We start from the raw sequence: 20713 nt of genomic DNA, 5'->3' as shown, positions 1-20713 counted from the left end.
TATTATCCTAATGACGTATTAATCTTTTGTCAATTGTATTGACTAACTTGGTACTATTTCTAAAATTAAATTTTAATTTATCATGAACTTTATTTAAAAATAACATTTTACATTTTTAAGTTAATTTTATGTATATAATATTACTTATCAACATACTAAAATTCAATTTTGAAGGAATTAATCAAATCAAAAAAGGTTGAAAAGTAAACTTCATGACGTATTTTAATAAGTTTTCATTAGTTATTTAACTTATATCCGAATAATAAAATATGGTTACTAGTTAGTAGTTAGTAGGTACCTACAATAAGTAAGTATATACAATATACGTATAATTTAGTAGAAAGTACAGGCTGTTGGCTGTGTGAGTGTGATAACAGAATTGATATCACTTAAAAGACAAAGAAACATTATTTAGCATTATTAAATTGTAATATTTTACATAGGTACTCTTAACTTGATTAAAAATTAAAATATTGTAAAAAGTCAACGAAATAACACAGATAATGTTCTTACTTTTAAGTTTAATAATAAGTCAATTCATTCTAATATTTAAATTAACAAGTAGAACACAAAACTAAAACTGATGAATCTATATTCTATACACATATTTCATATTTTTATATTATTAAGATATGGAGACAATATATGTGGGTTGGGTATGACGTCCTTTTAAATAAATAAAAAATAACCAAATTATTTGAAAATATATAATATCTCAGAAATAATAAAATATATCGAAAATTTAAATATTTTGTAACAATGTCAAGTGTCTATGAATATTCAATTGATGATCACTTTTTGAGCAAAAAAAAAAATACAGTACCTGTATCTATTATACTTATAAATTATAATAGACACAGACCAGTGGCGTCAAAGTTCATTTCAAATCATTTTACGAAATTATACATTTTTATATGGACACCCACCACCTAAATTTGTTTTATAGATCTACATATATGTAACATCTTCAATCTTCATTATTTACTAATTATAGCTAGATGGACTACATTGCTAGAACTGTTGACCTTGGTTTGTATGGTATTGCTTTAGATTTTGGAGTATTAGCCATTTATATAAGTGTAATGTATTTATGTATTTATATTTTATGATAATTTGAATTCAACAAATATGTACTTTATTTGGACACTAGGTATTATCATTAAGTCCAGCATCAAAAATAAGCCAACGGAACCACCACCCACCCAAAAAGTACCGTAAAAATCGAGTGTACAGAGTGATGTGCACCGCACAAGGGCCACAGGCCTCATACTATATTGCAGGGTTTCAAAAAAATGTTTAATACGGCCACACAGGGCCTCAAGTAGTCTAGTTACGGCACTGCTAGAAACACTTGGATACTTGGGGCCACTGACACAGACACACAGTTGTCTGTTGATATCTTTTTTTCTAACACTGTACCTATACAAAATATACATTTTTTCAGTATTTTTATTACTTTATATATATGATATGTACAATATATCTAACGTATTCATTACTTTTTAGTTTTTACTAGCCAACTTCGCCCCATTATGAAAAATCACTCTTGATACCCTTTAGTATTCAGTCTAGACGTCTAGTTAAGTATTCGAATACTTGTATTTCTATACTTTTAGACTAATGTATTTTTGAAATACTCAAAATTATTTTTTATTTGTATTTTTATTCTAGAATACTAAATATTTTTTTTTCATTCTAGTTTTTACTCCAAATTCCAATTACCAATATTTAAAAAGCGTTGGACCACCCCAAAATTTTTTTTCAGTTACGGCCTTGTGAGAAATACTGCATTACTGCATAAGTAATAATCGAATATCTTGTACCTATTAATGTATTATATTTATTAACTTAAACATTTATAAATAAGTTTAAATACCTATCTATTTACAAATAATGTTAATTATTTATTAATTATTAATAAAAATAAATATTTAAATATAAAATTTATTTAACTAAAAAAAGAAGGTATTTGTAATGATGTATTTTAAATTTTTAAATACAAATAACACCAAGTATTTAAATATGTATTCTAAATACATTTGAAAAGTATTTCATAACAAGACTGTGAGTATTATTATTAGGTCTTATATACATATACTTATATCCATGTACAGTCTAACTAGTCTAAGTATTAAACACATATGTGTAAAATAATATAATATAAGAATAAAATCAAAATTTATAATAACTACATAAAACAGCAAAATCAAGTTTCCACATGTTTTGAGTATTATTTTAGAAATATTTAATTTTAACACCTGTATTTATTTAACAAATAATTTATCTGTCCTCGCATTTAAAAAAATTGAGTATCATATAATCGATGACTGAGAAGTAAGTAAACAATAGATTAGGTAATTATTGTCCTGACTTGTATATGAGTTATTAATTTATAGTTATATATATGCATTACCTAATGGCTAATTTAATTATAATAACATATTAACGTACCTAGACACGCGGTATGAGTAGGTATCTAAATCATTATGAAATAATTACTTGTATTTGAGAATAAATGATTTTATTAAATTGTTTTTGGGTTATATAAGTGAATCATAATTAATGTAATCTCATCATAATCAAAATAATGTACACATTTAAGTCAACGTGGTAGGGCGGAAGGTACCTACGACCTTCCTATAGAATTTGATGCATTGAGGCACGGTGAGAAATAGTAATTATAAGGTATAGGCCATTCAATTTGTTGAGCGTATATACTTAGCGTCAGCACTCAGCACAATTTAACAATTTAAATTGAAAACATTAGGATGCTAAAAAAAATAATTTAAATGTATCATATGACGTGATTTCTGTACCCAAAAAATAAATTTTATTCGGTTTTAAATAAAAATATAATAATCGCTCTTTACAAAAACAATAATTATTTTTTCTCAAATTTATCGAGATTTGAGTATTTGACAGTATACGTAGTATAGTGCGTCTACCCATGGTTTTATAAAAAAATCTTGATAGTAAATTGCGTATTATATGAAGTATAAGTACCTAAAGTACCTTATGAGTTATGGGGACACCACTGAGTATAAGTGAAGTTAGAAGGTAGCTGTAGAGGTTTAAATACGTCATACAAGAAAAACAAATTTAATAACTCGTACTTTTCAAATAATTTTAGTTAACTATTCGTTAATTTCTATGTAAAACAATTGATTATTATGATAAATTGATAAACAATCAATATTGACCAAGTACTGAAAGTCTAAAAACGGGAACAATCGTTGGCGGTGTTTTCCAATATGATTATATAAGTAGAAATATAGAATTGGTAGATAATAGAATAGAGTATAGACTAAGCCACTAAGGTATTTAATATTTTAAATGATTAGCTATATAAACACAATAATATAAATATATCTAACAATGTATCAAAACTATTTTGAATCTGCTGGGCTATAATTCTCTACTGGCGTCACCACTGCCCAGTGATATAGTGATATAAAATGTTATTAGATACCTACTTACCAATATTATCTTCAACGACTTCAACTACCTATCCACTACAACTTACAAGGCTGCGGCTGTAACAAGTAGTTAGTTACTAACTACGTGTCTACGTATTAGGAAAAACTGTGTTATATGATAATAATTATGACTTACGAAACTTATGTGCGAGTATGATAATTTGAGGTCATAATAATCAGCATTGAAATTACCTAATCATTTTTTATTCGTATATATATTAGGTAACACCTTGAAACCTAGTAAAAAGGAAATTTTCATATTTTTAATACCTATTAACAAATTATTGCAAAAAAAGAAAGAAATATAAAAGCACACAGTCAATATTCAGTGGCCAGTGCCCACTAAACGTACTTAATGTTTTTAATTATTGTCATACCTACTCGTATACCCACATTCCACGAACACAGCGTGTACTATGCTTATTACAAGATAGAAGTCGAAATATTTCAATAGAACGCCCATCATATAACGGGTACCTATAATACAGGCAGCTCTTTCCCATTGGGCACTTTGGACGCGTGCCCAAGACCCCGTGACCGAGGGGGCCCCTAGCTCCTGTCAGATCATCAACCGATAATCGATATTTATATTACCGATAAACAAATTTATTTCAAGAAAAATCAAAGAATAATCGCTAATGGATAATAATATGTACCTACCTAACAATAATGCTAATAATAAAAAAATAAAAATAATTTATAGTTAAATTAATCTGGACTTTTTGTTATCTCCCACCACCCTTCTGGGCCACTTACCCATTTCAATATAAACTGGTACTTTGTCCAAGTCGTAGGAGCCCCATTATACCACTGCCCAGGGCGTCAAAAAGGTTAGAGACTGCTCTGGGTGCCTAACATGCCGAACACCTTAGTCCTGTACCATAAAAATATCAGACATCATTACTATTCACTATTCATTACCTACACGCTACACAATATGTCAATATTTCTAAACTCCAGGTACATAATAATAATATACATTATATTGTACACGACTAATAGTACATCTATTCTGTAGTTCAGTTCTGTACGTATTTCCTACTGCTAGTGAACAGTTTGGTTCGCTAGGATATTGATATATAGCCTGCAAGAACGTATATTTGATAATAATATTAGGTACAGCACTACGGCTTATATAAATAAGGTTGTATGTGTGATCAAATAGGTGACTATGTGAGCAGCGCGCGCGCGCGTCACAGATTTCTATATCTATATAATATTATATAGAAGTCTGTGACGTGCGTACACGGTTTCACTTAATTTCTCCTGTGAAATTTGGCAGTGGCTTATCGATTCCGTTTTCGTTGTCGTTATCGTATAGGCATAGGCGTTATCATCGCGGAGTGCGGAGTGCGGACTGCGGACTCAGTCTCAGTGTATTGTTGATAGGGAGATTGACGTACGTATACGGCGGATACGGCACACACTTGCGGATTTACTTGTTACTTGTTAAATATTACTAGTAAACTTGCAATTCCGCATTTGACATTCGTTACTTTGCACGCAGCCCGCTGCCATGTAAGTATATTGTATATTACACCTTTCCGTCTGTTTCGACTCTCCAAATGTATTTGTACAAAATCATCTCACTCAATTCGGCGTTCGCTCGCAGTTAGACAGTCTACATTCCCCCCGCCGGAATTCGACCGGTCTACGCGATACAGAAATGTATGCGTGTCCGCGTGACTAAAAATCTCGGTACACAACAGTAGAATACTAGTTGTTATCAAAATAATAAATTGTATGTCATAAAATCGAACCCTTTGAAATCGAATTGCGATTACACCTTTTTGAAATTTACCAATGCTTTTGATGTTTTATGCTGCACAAATATTTGTGCGCCGGACTCGCTTCCATAAATGATAATAATCATAATAATAATGACAGCCGACAACGGGTGCCTGCCCGTCTAATTATTACAAACCAAGACCGCGGCTGACCTATACCGCTCTTCCAGCGCCCCACCACCACGCCCAACACTACACGCATTTTCTCGTAGCAGTAGGCAGATGAAAGTACGATTTATGTTTCGACGGTGATGTTCTTATTACACTAGAAATACCGGATACGAGTTGTCTTTATCCTATTGACCCTAAATTACACCGTAAAAACCGGTTTTATTTTTGTTTTTGTTTTTATCGTTGTTTTAGCCATAATAATAATATTCGTCTTTTTTTTTTGTCATATTTATTTGGTTAATGCTGTTAATGGTTCTACTCAGTATTAGTATATTGTAACATCTATTGCTGTTGGCTTTTATTCAATCATCTACCGTTGACATACCAGTGTCAAATTATTGATATTGTGCTATACATCCGTAAGTGGCTTAACAGTATATAGGTACAATACTTAATGACTTAAATCAGTTTAGAGTTTTATGTCTGATTATCGTAGAAATCATAACTAAATTTTTTACATAATTTAGTAATGACTTACACATTTAAAATATCCATGTTATTATCAGTATTATTTTTTTCTAGTAAATTTTGAACTTCATATTTGATTAGAAGAAACATTTCTATCTGACATAATGACATACCAAACAATTAAAACTTTTCATTCAAAAAAAAATATATTTCTAACGGGTGGTTCCGGATTTGTCGGAGTTTCTTACATGGAAAAAGTACTCAGAACCATGCCGGATGTTGGGAATATATATGTTTTACTTCGTCCAAGGAAAGCTCAAGGCATCCAAGAAAGATGGGAATCTATTAAACACAATTCGGTAAAATTGAATTGATAAATATAATTTTTTATTTATATCGAGTATATTTCACATTTTTTATTATTATGTTATTAGGTGTTTGATGTTATGAGAACTTCTGAGGATTTTGATGCATTATACGATAAAATAAAGCCTGTAAGTGGAGATATTTCTGAGGAAAAGTTGGGATTATCTGATGACGATTCTAAAATGTTATGTGACAATGTAAATATTGTAGTGCATTGTGCAGCCACATTAGATTTTGAAACTGATCTCAAAACAGCTGTAAATATCAACTTATTGGGTACCAAACGTGTAGTAGAACTATGCAAACAAATAAAAAACCTTCAAGTAAATATAACATTTTATTATTGAATACTAATAAATAATATTGAAAAAGATGTTTTACTGATTTTCTTTTTTTAGTGTTTATTGCATGTGTCTAGTGCCTATGTTAACAGTAATAAAAATTATGCAATGGAAAAAATTTATGATGCACCAGCAAACTATAATGATATCATTAATTATGCTCAAACTATGGACGACGAACAATTCAACAGTACTGCTGAAAAGTTAGTAATTAAGTTAATAATCTATAAAATTAAAGTCAAATATTATAAATTCAATATTTAACAGGTATATCATAAACTAAAGTTTTTTAACACCTTAATGCAAATCGTGATTTTTGAAAAAATTTAAAAGCTATAATGATTTATACTCTATTCAAAATGAGATCAGACCTCGGCAGCCAACTTATGTGCTTGGGCGTGGCTTTACTACACAGCAGGCATACAGATAGTTAACGCGGTACGGTTGACAAACAAGTGTCATCTGACTGCCAGCCGATAAAAACTAATCGTCTGATTTCATTCTGAATAGAGAGTATACAGTTATACATAATGGCTATAATATTTATTTTTTCACATAAATATGAATATCTTTCAGATTATGATTATGTGATTTTCTTGTGCACTAACTATTTATGCTAAGTATTATTTCAAGAAGATTTTTTTTTTTTCTTATTTTTTAACTTGTATTTAATTTTTATATGTTTAGGATCTTGGGAGATCATATCAATACTTATACATTCACTAAAGCTTTAGCTGAGCATGTTGTTAATGATGCTAAAAATATTATTCGTACCTGTATAGTACGGCCCAGCATGAGTAAGTAAAATTGTAAAATGCGGACAAATATGAAAATTTAGCTGAACAAAATTATATTATAGTTATTACACAGATTTAAGGGTTAATATTTTGTATTGTTATAAGAAAAGTGTTTAAAATCACAAGTTTATTGAAATTAAATAACTATTATTATTTAACTATAAGCACTTGAAAAACTCAACATTTTTTTTAAAATTCATTTAAATTCAATGATTTTTTTTTTTATTGATTTCAAATTAATGGTAAAAATAGTACTATGTTATCTGAAACATGGAGCATATTGGTAGTCAACTACTATAAAGATTTTATTATTTTATTTGTCTTTATTATGACCTTATGCACAATGATCTAAATTAGAAGTCAGCAACCTTTTTACCTACACGGGCCATAATTTTTTCAGTTTTTATTTGAGGGCCGCATACAAAATTAAAATATTAAAAAATATAAATTTAACATGTAACACTAATATATTTACAGATATTAACACAATCATATGATGAGTTTAACATTGTGGTTGTCCTTATTAATTAATTTTTAGTTAAATACATTAGTAGAGAAAATTTAAGCTTAAAAATAATTATTAATTAATTCTTGAGTACATAAAAGTGTATAAATATTTAGTTTCTAGTGTGATTTTTGAGGTTGAATTTTTTCAATTTGTTTATATCCTCTTTTATATTTGATGTTGATATCCTTACAACAGCATTCAAGTGTTCATCGCTTAATCATGAGCAATATTTATTTTATAATTTAAGTATTGAAAATGTCTACTCACAAATATAAGTCCTACCGAAAGCAGTCATCATTTTTTTAGCAAAACTTGTAATGCCTTTAAAATCTATTTCAGAAAGACTTGAATAAAATACTTTTAGGTCATTACTTTCTTTAACATATTGTTATATAATTAATAGTCATGATTAAATTTTATTTACATAAATTTAAGATATAAAATTAAAATTTTAAACACCATGAAATATATATTGAGAGCCGCGAGTTGGTGGTGCCTGATCTAAATGTTAATGTAAATTAAAATGACTTATTATTTCATAATTTCTTATCAAGATGTAATATTGTATGTTATGTTTATATAAAATGGAATTTTTAGTAAAATCTTTTTTAGGCTAATACTATTATAAAATGTCTAGTTATTAATTAAAGTATATTGTGACTGAAAAAAAGTACTATAATTGTGTGTATTATACTATATAAAATACTTACTAATTATTCATTTAAATAATAAAAATAATTTATTTCATAGTTGTTGCTGCATGGAAAGAACCTGTTGAAGGCTGGACAATATCAAAAAATGGCCCTCAAGGATTTATAATGGGTGCTTTAAAGGGTGTAGTTAGGCGTTTACCAGTAAGCCAGTCTTTAATATATGATTATATACCAGTAGATGTGGTAATAAATACAATTATTGCTGCTACATGGTTTAGTGCTCAATTGCCAGAGAGGTAATTATACATGACAACAATATAATATTTTAATATTTTATTGTACAAAATTATAATTTAATTATTTATTTAAAAAAAATGTAATTTCCACTAATATATGTTATTATCTTATTTGATTGTAGTACACCAACTGTAGATGGACAAACGCCGGTATTTCATTGCACAACTAGCACATGTAATCCATTCCATTGGAAAGATCTTTCATCAATATTATCAGATACTTTACATAAGTATCCCATTTATGGTTCTGTGTGGTATCCAAACATAAAATTTTTGCCCAATTTAAACATGTATTGGATTTCTTCAGCTATTTATCATTTCATTCCAGCTTATATATTAGATTCTATTACCAAATTAGCAGGTAGAAGACCAGTGTGAGTATATTCTATTCAATACAATTAAGTATATAATTAATATACTACCTATTTTATATTAATTTAAATGTGTGAATATTTATTTGTCTAATTTATTTTACATTTCACCATACATACTTCATAGTTTTAAATTGTTATATTTTGTTTTTAATTTATTAGCCTTATACGATTACATCAAAATGTGAACCGATCACTTAGTAAACTTTCACCGTTTATATTTAACGAATGGAAATTTGATAATGCTCGTACACTTCGTCTACAAGAAGAACTGAGTGTGGATGATAAATCTGTATTTAACATTGATCCTACATCCTTAAATTGGACTTCGTTTTTTATAAATCTGACAATGGGTGTACGAACATATTTACACAGAGAAGATGAAAGTACAATGGAGATAGCATTAAAGAAAGACTTCAAGTAAGTACTTAAGTTTTATATTTTATTTTATTTTATTTTCACTTAACATTTTATTATACAGATTATTTATAGCAAACAGCGGACTCAAGTTATTTTTAGTGATTGGAATATGGTATTTATCTTCATTCATAACTGGTACACCAATGTTAGCCAATTTTTGGGTTGCATTAATGGTTATTATTTTTGGATATTTTTTTTAAGTTCTCTAATTGAAATAATAGTAATTAATAGTTTTTAATATGAATTGGCATTGGTTTGTAATTTGAAAATTTTGCTATATAAGTATTTAATGAATTACTTTTTATATTTATTTATAGTTATTATATTAATTAATTCAGTATTATATTATTAATTTTTTTTTTTTTATAATACTAATATTTTAAATTATATTATTCTCCTTATATTCAGTATTCTTGAAGTATTAAATTTAAGCTGGTTTTTTTGTTATTTTTATTATTAAACTAAAATAAACATTTAATAAGAACAAGTTGTATGTTTTCCATCTATTTATATTTCATTTTAATGATATGTAATGAAGATATTTTCGCTATATTTAATAGTATGTTTAGATATTTAAATATTTTTTAGAAATGGAGAAGATACTTTAAAAACAATTCTTATCCTGTTCAAATACTTGACTACTAACTTTTTTTTAAATATCTAAAAGTGGTCCTGGTTAATGATGATGCTAATAGAGCAAGTCATTGGAAATCTGTCTGTATCCTATTAAGCTAGGCTCCATGGTATTTATCCTTGTATTAACTATTTTATTGAAAAAATAAATGTCTCGATTCCAATATGGTTTGGATTTTACAAAATCAGATTGAAAATAATGAGTACAATTTTTATTTAATTATTTCATTTTTCTCTGTATCTACTTGATAAATGAGCATGTAAATAATATATATATATTTATATTATGACAGTATTATGTCAATTTCCTTATGTATTAAACATTTTAAAATATGACTGGTGGTTAGGTTTAGTAAAATATTGAAGCTAAACTTGTTTTTCTGATAAAACAAATAGAAATTCACAAGTATATTATAATACTCTTATAAACTATATATATAAATAAATATGTTTGTGGCTTATAATTTCAAAAACTATTAGATGAATTTTGACAAAAAGTTTAGAGAAGAGTTTTAAACATAATTCTAATAATTATTTTATCTTGGTCAAATTAGTTTACAAAGCAAAGTATGTCGATAAAAACTTGTCTGTGAACTGAGGAATGCTACAGTTGAGATATTTATTCATTTTTTCAGGGCAAAGTCTTACCATACAGTTACTACTAATAATTAACAAATAATAACTAGTAATAATTTTTTGAATAAAAAAATAATATTTATATCCTTACTTAGTAAATGTGAATTTTTATTTCAACAAATAATATTATAATAAAGTTTATTGAGTGAGTACCAATATAATTGTATAATTTTAATCTTGTTACTAATAAAAAGATTGAACAATAATTATGTATTCTTTTATTTTACACATATCAACAAAATAATGTGATGGTACAATTTTATAAAACGCAAAGGAACATATTTTGTCATATACAGTTTACTCTCGATTATCCGCTGTCTTCCACGGAATCATCTACATACCTATATGTATACAAAAAAATATATACGTATTGTATCTTTCCATTATAAATCATTATAGGTATGTTATTTAAAAAACTTCAATCACAAGTTAAAAAGAAAAGTTTTCAAACAAAGAAACAACAACTTGTGACTGATTTTTTTGAACATAAATAATTTATAATTTTTTATTAAATTTTCATTATACATGTACATATATACATTCTTTTTCAATAATACATATGTAATAATAATTTTCAATTTCAATTTCTAATTTAGTTTTTATTATAAAATTTAATTTTGCGGATTATCCGTAGATGTCCTGCCACCCTATTCCACGGATAATCGGGAGTAAACTGTACTTATATTCATAAAATGGAATAATAAATTTTAATTGCCTTATAATTTTTAATTATAAATCAAAGTATTCATCCATTTTTTCATTTTCATCTAGATTTTGTTTAGCATATTCAATGTCAGAATGAATAGTATTGACTAGTTCATCTATAAAAAAATACAATATAACTTTAATGATATAAATTTATGTTGTATGATTTTAATAATTAAACTTACCGACGGAGTTGAAATTTAATTCTGGTCGAATAAAACCGACAACCTTAACTTTTAAATTAGATCCATAAAAATCTTCATCAAATTGTTTAAGAATATGGATTTCCTATAAAACAAAGTAATTCAATAGTATGACCTACTTTCAAAAAGATAAGTTTTGCTTACATTTACAAGTTATTAGCAATAAAACAGTTTAGTTTTATTTCCAAATATTATTTTATTTATGAAACTAAACTAGATAACTATATTAAGTAGTCTACAAATACATTTTAACTTACCATGGACTTTTCTATATTGTTATAGAACGGATTCCAACCAATACTCATAACCATCATGTAAACTGGTGATTTTTCAACTTGTGTCCATCCATAATATACTCCAGTGCTTATATTTTTAGGTAAATCTTGTATTACATCACGACTAAAATTAGCTATAAAACAAAAAAGGAACCTAATTAAAACTTAAAAATTACATTTAAAGTAATTATTAAATATTTAACAGTAATAATGTTTTCAAACTTATTATAATTTAAGTATGAATAATATTACATTTGATAAATATTTTGGAATTTTAAGTCATTTTCATAATTTTGTGTGCAACCAAATTTTTGTTTTTTAAAGAATTATTATATCATCATAAGACTACAAAAAATCCTTTGTGCAGATATTAAAATTAATAAATAAGATATTTTAAATTTATCATGAATATTGAATATTAACAATTTTTCTATTATGTTTCAATGTATTATACTAACCAGTAGGAATACCCAAATCCTTTGATCCTCGGCCAAATCCTTTAACAACTAGACCACTTGCATAAAATGGTAATCCATTTTCTTTTGTTGGTTCTGTATGACTCATGGCTTGAGAGTAAATTTATTAATTCAATTAATTTTGTCTTGGATATATTTCACTGTTTATAACTTATTACTTAAATATATTATAAAAATTAGCACGAAAACTATGCTATATAATAAATATGATGAAAAAATCAATTGTACACCTAAAGAAGTTTAGAAATAGGAATTATCTAATTGAATTAGGTTAATTAAAAGTATATAACGAGATAATATACCGAGTATAATAACTCAATAGTAAATTATCTAATATTGCATTACCTATCTACTTATTGCATAATATATTATATATAAATGATATGATGTTCACATAAACATTTTTCTAGTTAATTATGCATAGTATACAATTACACGCAATAGGTTTATTATAAAATTAAAAAACAAATTTATGATAATCAAAATTATATGAAAGGCTAGTAAAATGTTATTAATAATTCTAACATAATCTAATCGTAATAAATTAAGCATATAATAATTTATACACAAAATTATAGAGATACACGAAAAAGTGATAAGTGATAATAAATAAATAATCGTTATCATGTTATCTCGTTACTAAAAATTTGCTCACGTTATCTATGTAAAAAATCTAAATTTTTAATTATTAATTGTAAATATTAAGTATTAAATAACATTATTTAAATCAATAATCATGACAAATTTGTCATGATTAAAATGTAAGCTTTTAAAATCTAATTAAATTGTTTGAAGTTTGAAGTTTTTATGTCAATATAATAGTTCTCAAAATTATAATAGTAGTGTACTTGGTTGCTCATAATACTATTTCTAGGTACCTGCTGGTACTAATTGTAATTGATATTTATATTTGAGTAAATTCTTAATTCAATCATCATGACTATAGCCATTTTAGGCGGTGGTCTCGCTGGTCTAAGCGCTGCATATTATCTGAAACGAGAAGGAGGAATTAACAAAAATCAATCAATACAAATTATTGAAGCCGGCAATCAAACAGGTGGCTGGATCCAGTCGTGGAAAGATGAAAACACTAATGTTATTAGTGAGCTTGGACCGCGGACGATTAGAGGTCGTGGAAAATCTGCCAACAATACGTATAGTTTAATAAAAGATTTAGGTATTGAGAATTTAGTGCGGAATGTAGGTATTGATGCTTCTGCAAGATATATATTTGCAAATGGAAAGATACATCAATTACCCATGAGTGTCTGGAAAGCTTTGTTTACAGTAAATCAACCATTCACTAAACCATGGATTTATTATGTTTTACGTGAGTGTTTTTCATCAAATAATAGTAAAGCTAATTTACCAGACATTCAAAATAATGATGAAAGTGCATATGATTTTTTTTTGTCGTACATTCGGACAAGAATTTGCTGATTACTTGATTTCACCATTATTGTGTGGAGTATGTGGTGGAAACGCTAAGCAAATGAGTGTTAAGTTTATGTTTGGTGCCTTATATGAAGCAGAACGTAAACATGGGACCGTTGGATTAGGGTTATTAAAAGAGAAATTAAGTTCTATTTTGAATCGTGAAAAAATAAAAGATACAAAAGGGACCAATATTGATAAACCTCCACCACCAGTTTATTATTTGGATGGAGGCCTACAACGTTTAATCCATGCTTTAGATATTAATAATGAGTCTCAAGGAATTCATACAAATTTAAACACTCAGTGTACACAATTACATTTTCACGAAAACAGAAAAGGTGCCAGAATTGTGTTTTCTAATGGCAAAGAATTAGAATGTTCACATGTTATCAGTGCTTTACCTGCTTATAAGTTAGCTTCACTCTTTTGTGTTAAATCTCAACATTCAACATTGACACAGCTATTAAAATCTATACCCATGGTATCTATAGCAACAGTTAATTTAACATACAATGATCCTAAAGTGATGGGTCCTTACAAAGGTTTTGGAGTTCTTTCTTCACCACTTGAAAAATTGTCTCTGTTGGGTATAATATTTAATAACTATATTTATGGACATAGTGGTCGAGTTGATCTTACAGTTATGATGGGTGGATATGGTTTTAAAGAACATTTTGTCAAAAACTCTCAATGTCTGTCTGAAGAAAAACTTGCTGATACAGCTGTAGGTCATGTCAAACGTGTCCTTAATATTCAATCATTACCAAATACGTATAGTACACAAATATTAAATGATTGCATTCCACAATATACAGTTGGACATTATGAACGTGTAAACAAAATTCAAGAATATATTAATGTTAGACGTTTACCGTTGACATTGGTTGGTTCGTCATATGCTGGAATTAGTGTTAATGATGTTATATTTGCATCAATGACTGCAATGCGAAAATTATGCAAATAATAGCAAATCGAAAATATACGTTCTTAAATTATTCTAGAAACTTGTTCTCGGAAATCAAATATTATTATTTTTTGTTTTATTTTACACACATTTATTTGTGACAGTTGTTATTATTTTTACAGTATTAAATCTTGTTTCTAATCAAGTTTTGTTGATTAGATAATTCAATAACTACTTAAAAATATACATCAGCGAATATTTTGTGTTATAAATACAATTATTATTTAAACAAATTGTTGTTCATCAATTTATTTATATTGATAAAATACTTTTATGGTGACTTAAAGCAAAATGCTAATATATTTGTATTAAATATAACAAAAGTAAATTAAAAAAATATTAAATAATTATTACAATTAAAATATTTTTATATTTCTGATTGAATAAATATTCTTTTGTACTATTTTCAAAATTATACAAAATTGATAATTTCACGTTTTTCATACAAACCCAGAATACTTAGAGGATGACTAGTGATTACAAAATGACTAAAATGTTGAGGATAAATTGTTTAATTATTTTTTGATTTTGTAAGAAGATTATTATTTTCCTTTTAACTGACAGCAGTAGAAGATTTGTACAAACATTACTACTTTACTGCTGCCATCATTTATTATTAACATTAATTCATAATACACTTTAATGTGATGAGTAATAACTGATGGTGTTCAGTTAAGTTTTCCACTAAATCCCCTTACAAAATTCATAAATTAGTCATAAACAGTTAATAGCCAGCATACTGTCCTAGTTACCTACATCTCTGTCAATCAGAGTAGCTCCTATGCTCCAAAGAAAAATGTCCTGATGAGAATATTTAGTATCTCAATTACGCAAAGGTTATTATAGATCAAGAATAGTTCACTTATTCCTAAATATTGGAAATATATTATACTAATTCTTAAAAAATAAAACTGTTTAAGTCACACAACAGTTTCAAGTCAATCAGATGACTATGTTTACGGTGTAAATAAATAATAAATAACTATCTGATAAATTGTTTACAGAAAAAACAAAGTTATAATTTTAGTACTCACCTAATAGATTATAAATTATAATTAATATTATAGTTAATATTTGATAACAATATTAACAATTTGATTTATAGGTATTTTAAATTTATTGATTTTAAGACATAGTATGAACTATTAATTATTATTATTAAATAAATAAATTTATAAATTATAAAATTTCCAAAGGTTGAGAGGGTAAAGTTCCGAAATGTCCATAACAATATATTGTTATTTTAATATGTTCTTTACACTCATACAATTGGAATTATTAAATTTATAAAATAAGAAAGAACAAGTCCGTTTAAAATAATTAAATTAGTAACTAAATTTTTTATTATAGGGAAATTCGATGATTAGAAGTACTAAATAGGTACAACGTACATACATCAAACATATCAAATTCTTAGCGGATGATGTGTTTCTGTTTTTTTTGCGTATAAAAAAGATACCTACTTTGTCCTTTAACTTTGGTGGAAGTTTCTAAATTTCTAATAATTGATATCAAACTAGATAAGTTTTTACTATGGACAACATTTAAAATTCCTGCAATTGTTTTTCAAAATAATCGTGGAAAAAATGCGAGTGAGTACCGAGTACCGATGTAAAGCAAGTGTCCGGTGTCTATGATCGAGCGAAAACATTTTTATTAACATTTATAGATTATAAAAATAAATCTAAAAATAATTTCAAACTAAGTTTAAAAGATACTCAAATAGTTTAAATAACTATAAATAATTCAAATAGAATCGAAATATTTGGTCATGTATGGACGTATGTGATGATCATTAGATGAACATTTCAAGTATCTACTGGAAATTGTTTATTTTTTTATTTACAACAAAATATCAAAAATTGTTTGAGCATTTGAAGATCAATTTTATATGACATTGCATATTTACTGCCAATTTATACAAGTATAAATCTAATGTTCTACCGTAAGTTGGCGGTGACTAAAAAGTTAATTTATGAAATAAGAATTGAATATGTATACTTTTAATATATATACCTAATACATAATGGTTTCGGCAAAAATAATTCAACTACTATATTATTAGTAAAATAAATTACGTTAGTAGCAACTAGTAATATAAATTATAAATATTTCATACTAGTAGATACTAAGTATACTTACCTACCTACTTAGTAATTAGTAATTTAAGCCGACAGACGATTTTCGTGTGTAATGATTTACCATTAAATTTAAATTTAACACATATATTACAGTCACTTTACTCTTCAATGTCATTCGTACATCTCAACTACATTCGACATATATTACTGTACAACAGAATAATTATTTGTTTATTATCATATAGGTGTTATAATAATTACATTTTATTTAAACTAACTGTATTTGCTAATCTTCATTAAAAATTTAATTTTAATCAAAATAATTTGTTTTGTTTGCTTATAATTATTTTTTTTATTCGTAGTTTATTAAAAAAAATTCTATTTTATTAATTTTTATAAAAATATCATCGAGAATAATGGAATACCTATTTACTTGTTGCATTAATACAGGGTGTAACAGATAGACTAAAAAAAAAAAATTCTACTTAAACGTATGACAAAAATTGTAAATATTATATGATGAGTAAATAATTTAAGAAATATACTCAATACTCATGTCTGCAAATTCTCAGAAATCATATTTTTAAAAAAATTTTTACGTTCCAAATTAATTTAATCAAAAAATATTGATATTTTACATAATTTTCTCCAAGCTTTCGACACCTTAAAGTTTCAATTCCATAAATTAATTGTTATTTTATGTAACAATATTCGAAATAACTTTGTTTAAGATAAGATTTATCTAATACACTTTAGATCCTGGTCTATTGGTTTTGTAGCTTACTTGTACTCGGTCTCAGTCGAAAATCTATAAAGTATAGGCGCGATTTGAGTTTTAAATTTTTTTTTTTTTGGAGGGGGCTATTATAATTTGTATGTATGTACTTTAGTGTATGCTCTCTGAGATAATTGCGCTTATGCTATAAAGGTATCTACAAAACTACCTAATAGATTTTAACTTTGCAGATAATAAAGAAAATCTAGGATGTTCCCCCCCGTGCCTTTTCACTCCGATTCATTGTTCCGTTTCCCCCAAACGGAACAATTTTCCCCGGACTAATAATTAAAAGCAAAAATATTAAACAATAATATACAATGCAAATCAATAATTCGCCATAATAATACTATTGCCAATATAAAATTCACTAATATAAATATTTAAAATATTAGAGACCTAAAAGCAATATGTTTAGTTTAAATAAGTAATTTGTGTTGGGTTTATCAATCATTACCCATTAAAAATTAAAATATATTTATATAATAAATACACAACGCGAATGATGATAGTCGATAGATGTCCGGACATCGTGTCCGTATATTTCGGGTAAAACCTTAGATTTTAGAACCTATTTTCCAACCTATTATTATATGCAAAAAAAATATATATCGATTCAGGGGGGAACTGTCTCAGTCCCGGTATTGGGGGGGGGGGCTTCCAGAACCGCAAAAATCAACGGGGGGATTCACAGGGAGAAAACGTCAAAATACCTAATACAGTACGAAGGTGAGCAGTAAGTATAATTATTAACAATTATATTAATATCTTTTAACCTTTATCTGGTTAACTTTTCAAAATTGTTTAATTATGTCATCCATGCCTTTTTATTAAACTCATTATTTGTTTCAAGTAGGTATCTAAGAAATTTATTCCTATATGAGGCTCATCTGCAACACTTTAGTTTTTTCTTTTTTCAATGATGAGAAGTTTTTGTTTTTCTGTTCTAGTCATATTTTTAGAATTATTATTTGTTATTTTTTTACTAACATAGGCAAGTACTCAATAACCTCATCAATATTGGCATAATTTATTATTTAATATAGGTGCAAGTAATTAATTTAAGAATAACTATGTCAATTTCTTTATTAGTACATATTTTGAACTTTAAATCGTTTTTTATTTATGAGGGTATTATTTAATTCTACTTGCCTAAATTATATTTTCACAGTTTTTTGATATGGCTGAAAAACAGCTTATCGTAATACCATATACCCATAATACCTATCAACAATGTGTATACCTATATTATTTAATACCTTTATCGAACATAACAAAGATTAAATTTGTCAACAACTAAAGATTTATGTAATTTTTGACATTTTTTTATTTGAAAAATGAGAGATGTCAAGTCCACGTCAATATTCAAACTGCACTACTGCAGTAATACTATGTAGGTAGTTGGAATCTAATGTCTATTTATCTATCGACCTATCGTAGTAAAATTAACCAGTTTAATATTTCCACTTTCCTATAGGAACCGTTAGTAGGATACTGATGGTATCTTATCTATACATGACTACATAAAAATATTATGACTAAAGTTATATTTTTGAAACAATAATTATTTTTAATTAATTATGTAATACTTTATAATTATTATGATAAAAAGTAAAAAGTAAAGTAAAGTTTATTGTACAATTTAAGATTACATACAACTGTCAATTATTAATGATATATTATTAATAACTCTTGCGGGTAAATACAAGAATATATATATTTTTTTGTTCCAATATGGCGTGAAAATAGCAAAAAATGCATATCTCCCACCTCATTTAAAAAGCTGAGCACGCTTCTGAGTCATATTAGGAACGTTTATACTTGTTAATATTATTATTTATCTAAATATGCAATTAATAACAGATCTTTATTTAAACTGTTTTACTCAGAATCTAGAACAATAGTAGTATAAATATGTTATATTGTAGGTACTTTTTGGTATTTCAGTATATTGGTATATAGGTATTAAAATCATTTAAATAAGTAATTATGCATTTTTAAACAAATTATTAACATAATATGACGTTTAAAACGTCTACAACAGAGGTAAGTACCAATTCAACTGTATAATAAATTATTATATATATATAATAATTTATTATAATATTGGTATAATTATAGAATTAATCAATTTTCAAAACTAATTCAATAATGATAACAATTAAAATCCATTTAAAAAAATCTAAAATACAAAAATAAAAAACATTATGTAAACAAAATACATCCAAATTTAAATAGCATGTAAGTTATAAAATATATATTATACAAAGGAATTAATGCCTTTGTTGCTGAAGTTGTATCTTGGTCTTGGTTTGGATAAATACATATAATGATTTTTATTTTACATTATTGTTATCACCAATGAAATAAATTTGATTAAAACTTTTAATTTATTTTTATTTTAAATACCATTTAGATATTATTTTTATAATGTAGTTAAAATAAATTTTAATTTTAAATATATATACCATGTATTATTGTATTATAAATATTAATATACCTATATAAAATGTACCTACATAGATTGTTTTAATATTTTGTCTTAAAAGTGTTTATCATTTAAAGGAGAAACAACATTTAAATATAATAATTATAGGTCCCTCAATTTTTTAGAATTAGTAGAATTATAATTCATATAACTATCAATAATGAACATGTGAATATGTATAATATGATATTTGTTTAATCATTATCTACTCACATTGTATTTATTATTATGTAATTACAGACAAAAAGTGATGTACAGTTTTTAAAAATATACTTTTCTAGAGTATAAATTCATTTAGTTATTTGTATAATTGTCGTTAACAGGTGGCATTCAGTATTTTCTCTTAAAAAAACATTGGTAATTATTAGTGTATAACAAATGCCTATAGTAATGAGGTTATGCATTGAGTATGTCAATATGAATACTATTATTCAAATATACTAGGA

The 20713-nt window shown here is 26.3% G+C and overlaps 3 protein-coding genes across 5 annotated transcripts; 2 read left to right on the top strand and 1 right to left on the bottom strand.

Moving 5' to 3' along the window:
- Nucleotides 1-4754: 4754 nt before the first annotated feature.
- LOC132924551 (putative fatty acyl-CoA reductase CG8306) lies at nt 4755-10405 on the top strand. 3 transcript variants are annotated; one of them, XM_060988931.1, is made up of 10 exons: nt 4755-4994; nt 5698-5793; nt 5957-6201; nt 6277-6531; nt 6607-6752; nt 7237-7346; nt 8605-8803; nt 8926-9177; nt 9337-9594; nt 9656-10405. In XM_060988931.1, the coding sequence occupies exons 3-10, from the start codon at nt 6007-6009 to the stop codon at nt 9792-9794; spliced, it is 1554 nt and encodes a 517-aa protein (XP_060844914.1). In that variant the 5' UTR covers nt 4755-4994; nt 5698-5793; nt 5957-6006; the 3' UTR covers nt 9795-10405. The 3 variants fall into 3 exon arrangements, with proteins under 3 accessions (XP_060844914.1, XP_060844913.1, XP_060844912.1); XM_060988930.1 differs by lacking the exon at nt 5698-5793; XM_060988929.1 differs by lacking the exon at nt 4755-4994 and having other exon boundaries at nt 5507-5793.
- Nucleotides 10406-11066: 661 nt separating this feature from the next.
- Nucleotides 11067-12960, bottom strand: LOC132924552 (riboflavin kinase). The gene is made up of 4 exons (XM_060988932.1): nt 12505-12960; nt 12029-12180; nt 11754-11856; nt 11067-11684 (listed from the first exon to the last, which is right to left on the bottom strand). The coding sequence occupies exons 1-4, from the start codon at nt 12608-12610 to the stop codon at nt 11593-11595; spliced, it is 453 nt and encodes a 150-aa protein (XP_060844915.1). The 5' UTR covers nt 12611-12960; the 3' UTR covers nt 11067-11592.
- Nucleotides 12961-13189: 229 nt separating this feature from the next.
- Nucleotides 13190-15156, top strand: LOC132927315 (protoporphyrinogen oxidase). Its single transcript, XM_060991828.1, is given in 2 exon segments — nt 13190-13935; nt 13937-15156. Coding segments are annotated over 2 exon segments (1464 nt in total). The 5' UTR covers nt 13190-13458; the 3' UTR covers nt 14924-15156.
- Nucleotides 15157-20713: the final 5557 nt, after the last annotated feature.

The sequence above is a fragment of the Rhopalosiphum padi genome, chromosome 3 (genome assembly GCF_020882245.1).
Source record: "Rhopalosiphum padi isolate XX-2018 chromosome 3, ASM2088224v1, whole genome shotgun sequence".
Lineage (NCBI taxonomy): Eukaryota > Metazoa > Arthropoda > Insecta > Hemiptera > Aphididae > Rhopalosiphum > Rhopalosiphum padi.
The sequence above is the reverse complement of the archived record's forward strand: the minus strand, read 5'-3'. Positions and strand labels throughout refer to the sequence as shown.

Coding starts and splice junctions, on each gene's coding strand:
- LOC132924552 (XM_060988932.1), bottom strand. CDS start 12,610: ATGAGTCATACAGAACCAACAAAAGAAAATGGATTACCATTTTATGCA. Junction 12,181..12,504: donor GGATTTGGGTATTCCTACTG/GTTAGTATAATA, acceptor TTTGTTTTATAG/CTAATTTTAGTCGTGATGTA. Junction 11,685..11,753: donor ATTAAATTTCAACTCCGTCG/GTAAGTTTAATT, acceptor ATTTTTTTATAG/ATGAACTAGTCAATACTATT.
- LOC132924551 (XM_060988930.1), top strand. CDS start 6,007: ATGACATACCAAACAATTAAAACTTTTCATTCAAAAAAAAATATATTT. Junction 6,202..6,276: donor AATCTATTAAACACAATTCG/GTAAAATTGAAT, acceptor TTATGTTATTAG/GTGTTTGATGTTATGAGAAC. Junction 8,804..8,925: donor AGTGCTCAATTGCCAGAGAG/GTAATTATACAT, acceptor ATTTGATTGTAG/TACACCAACTGTAGATGGAC.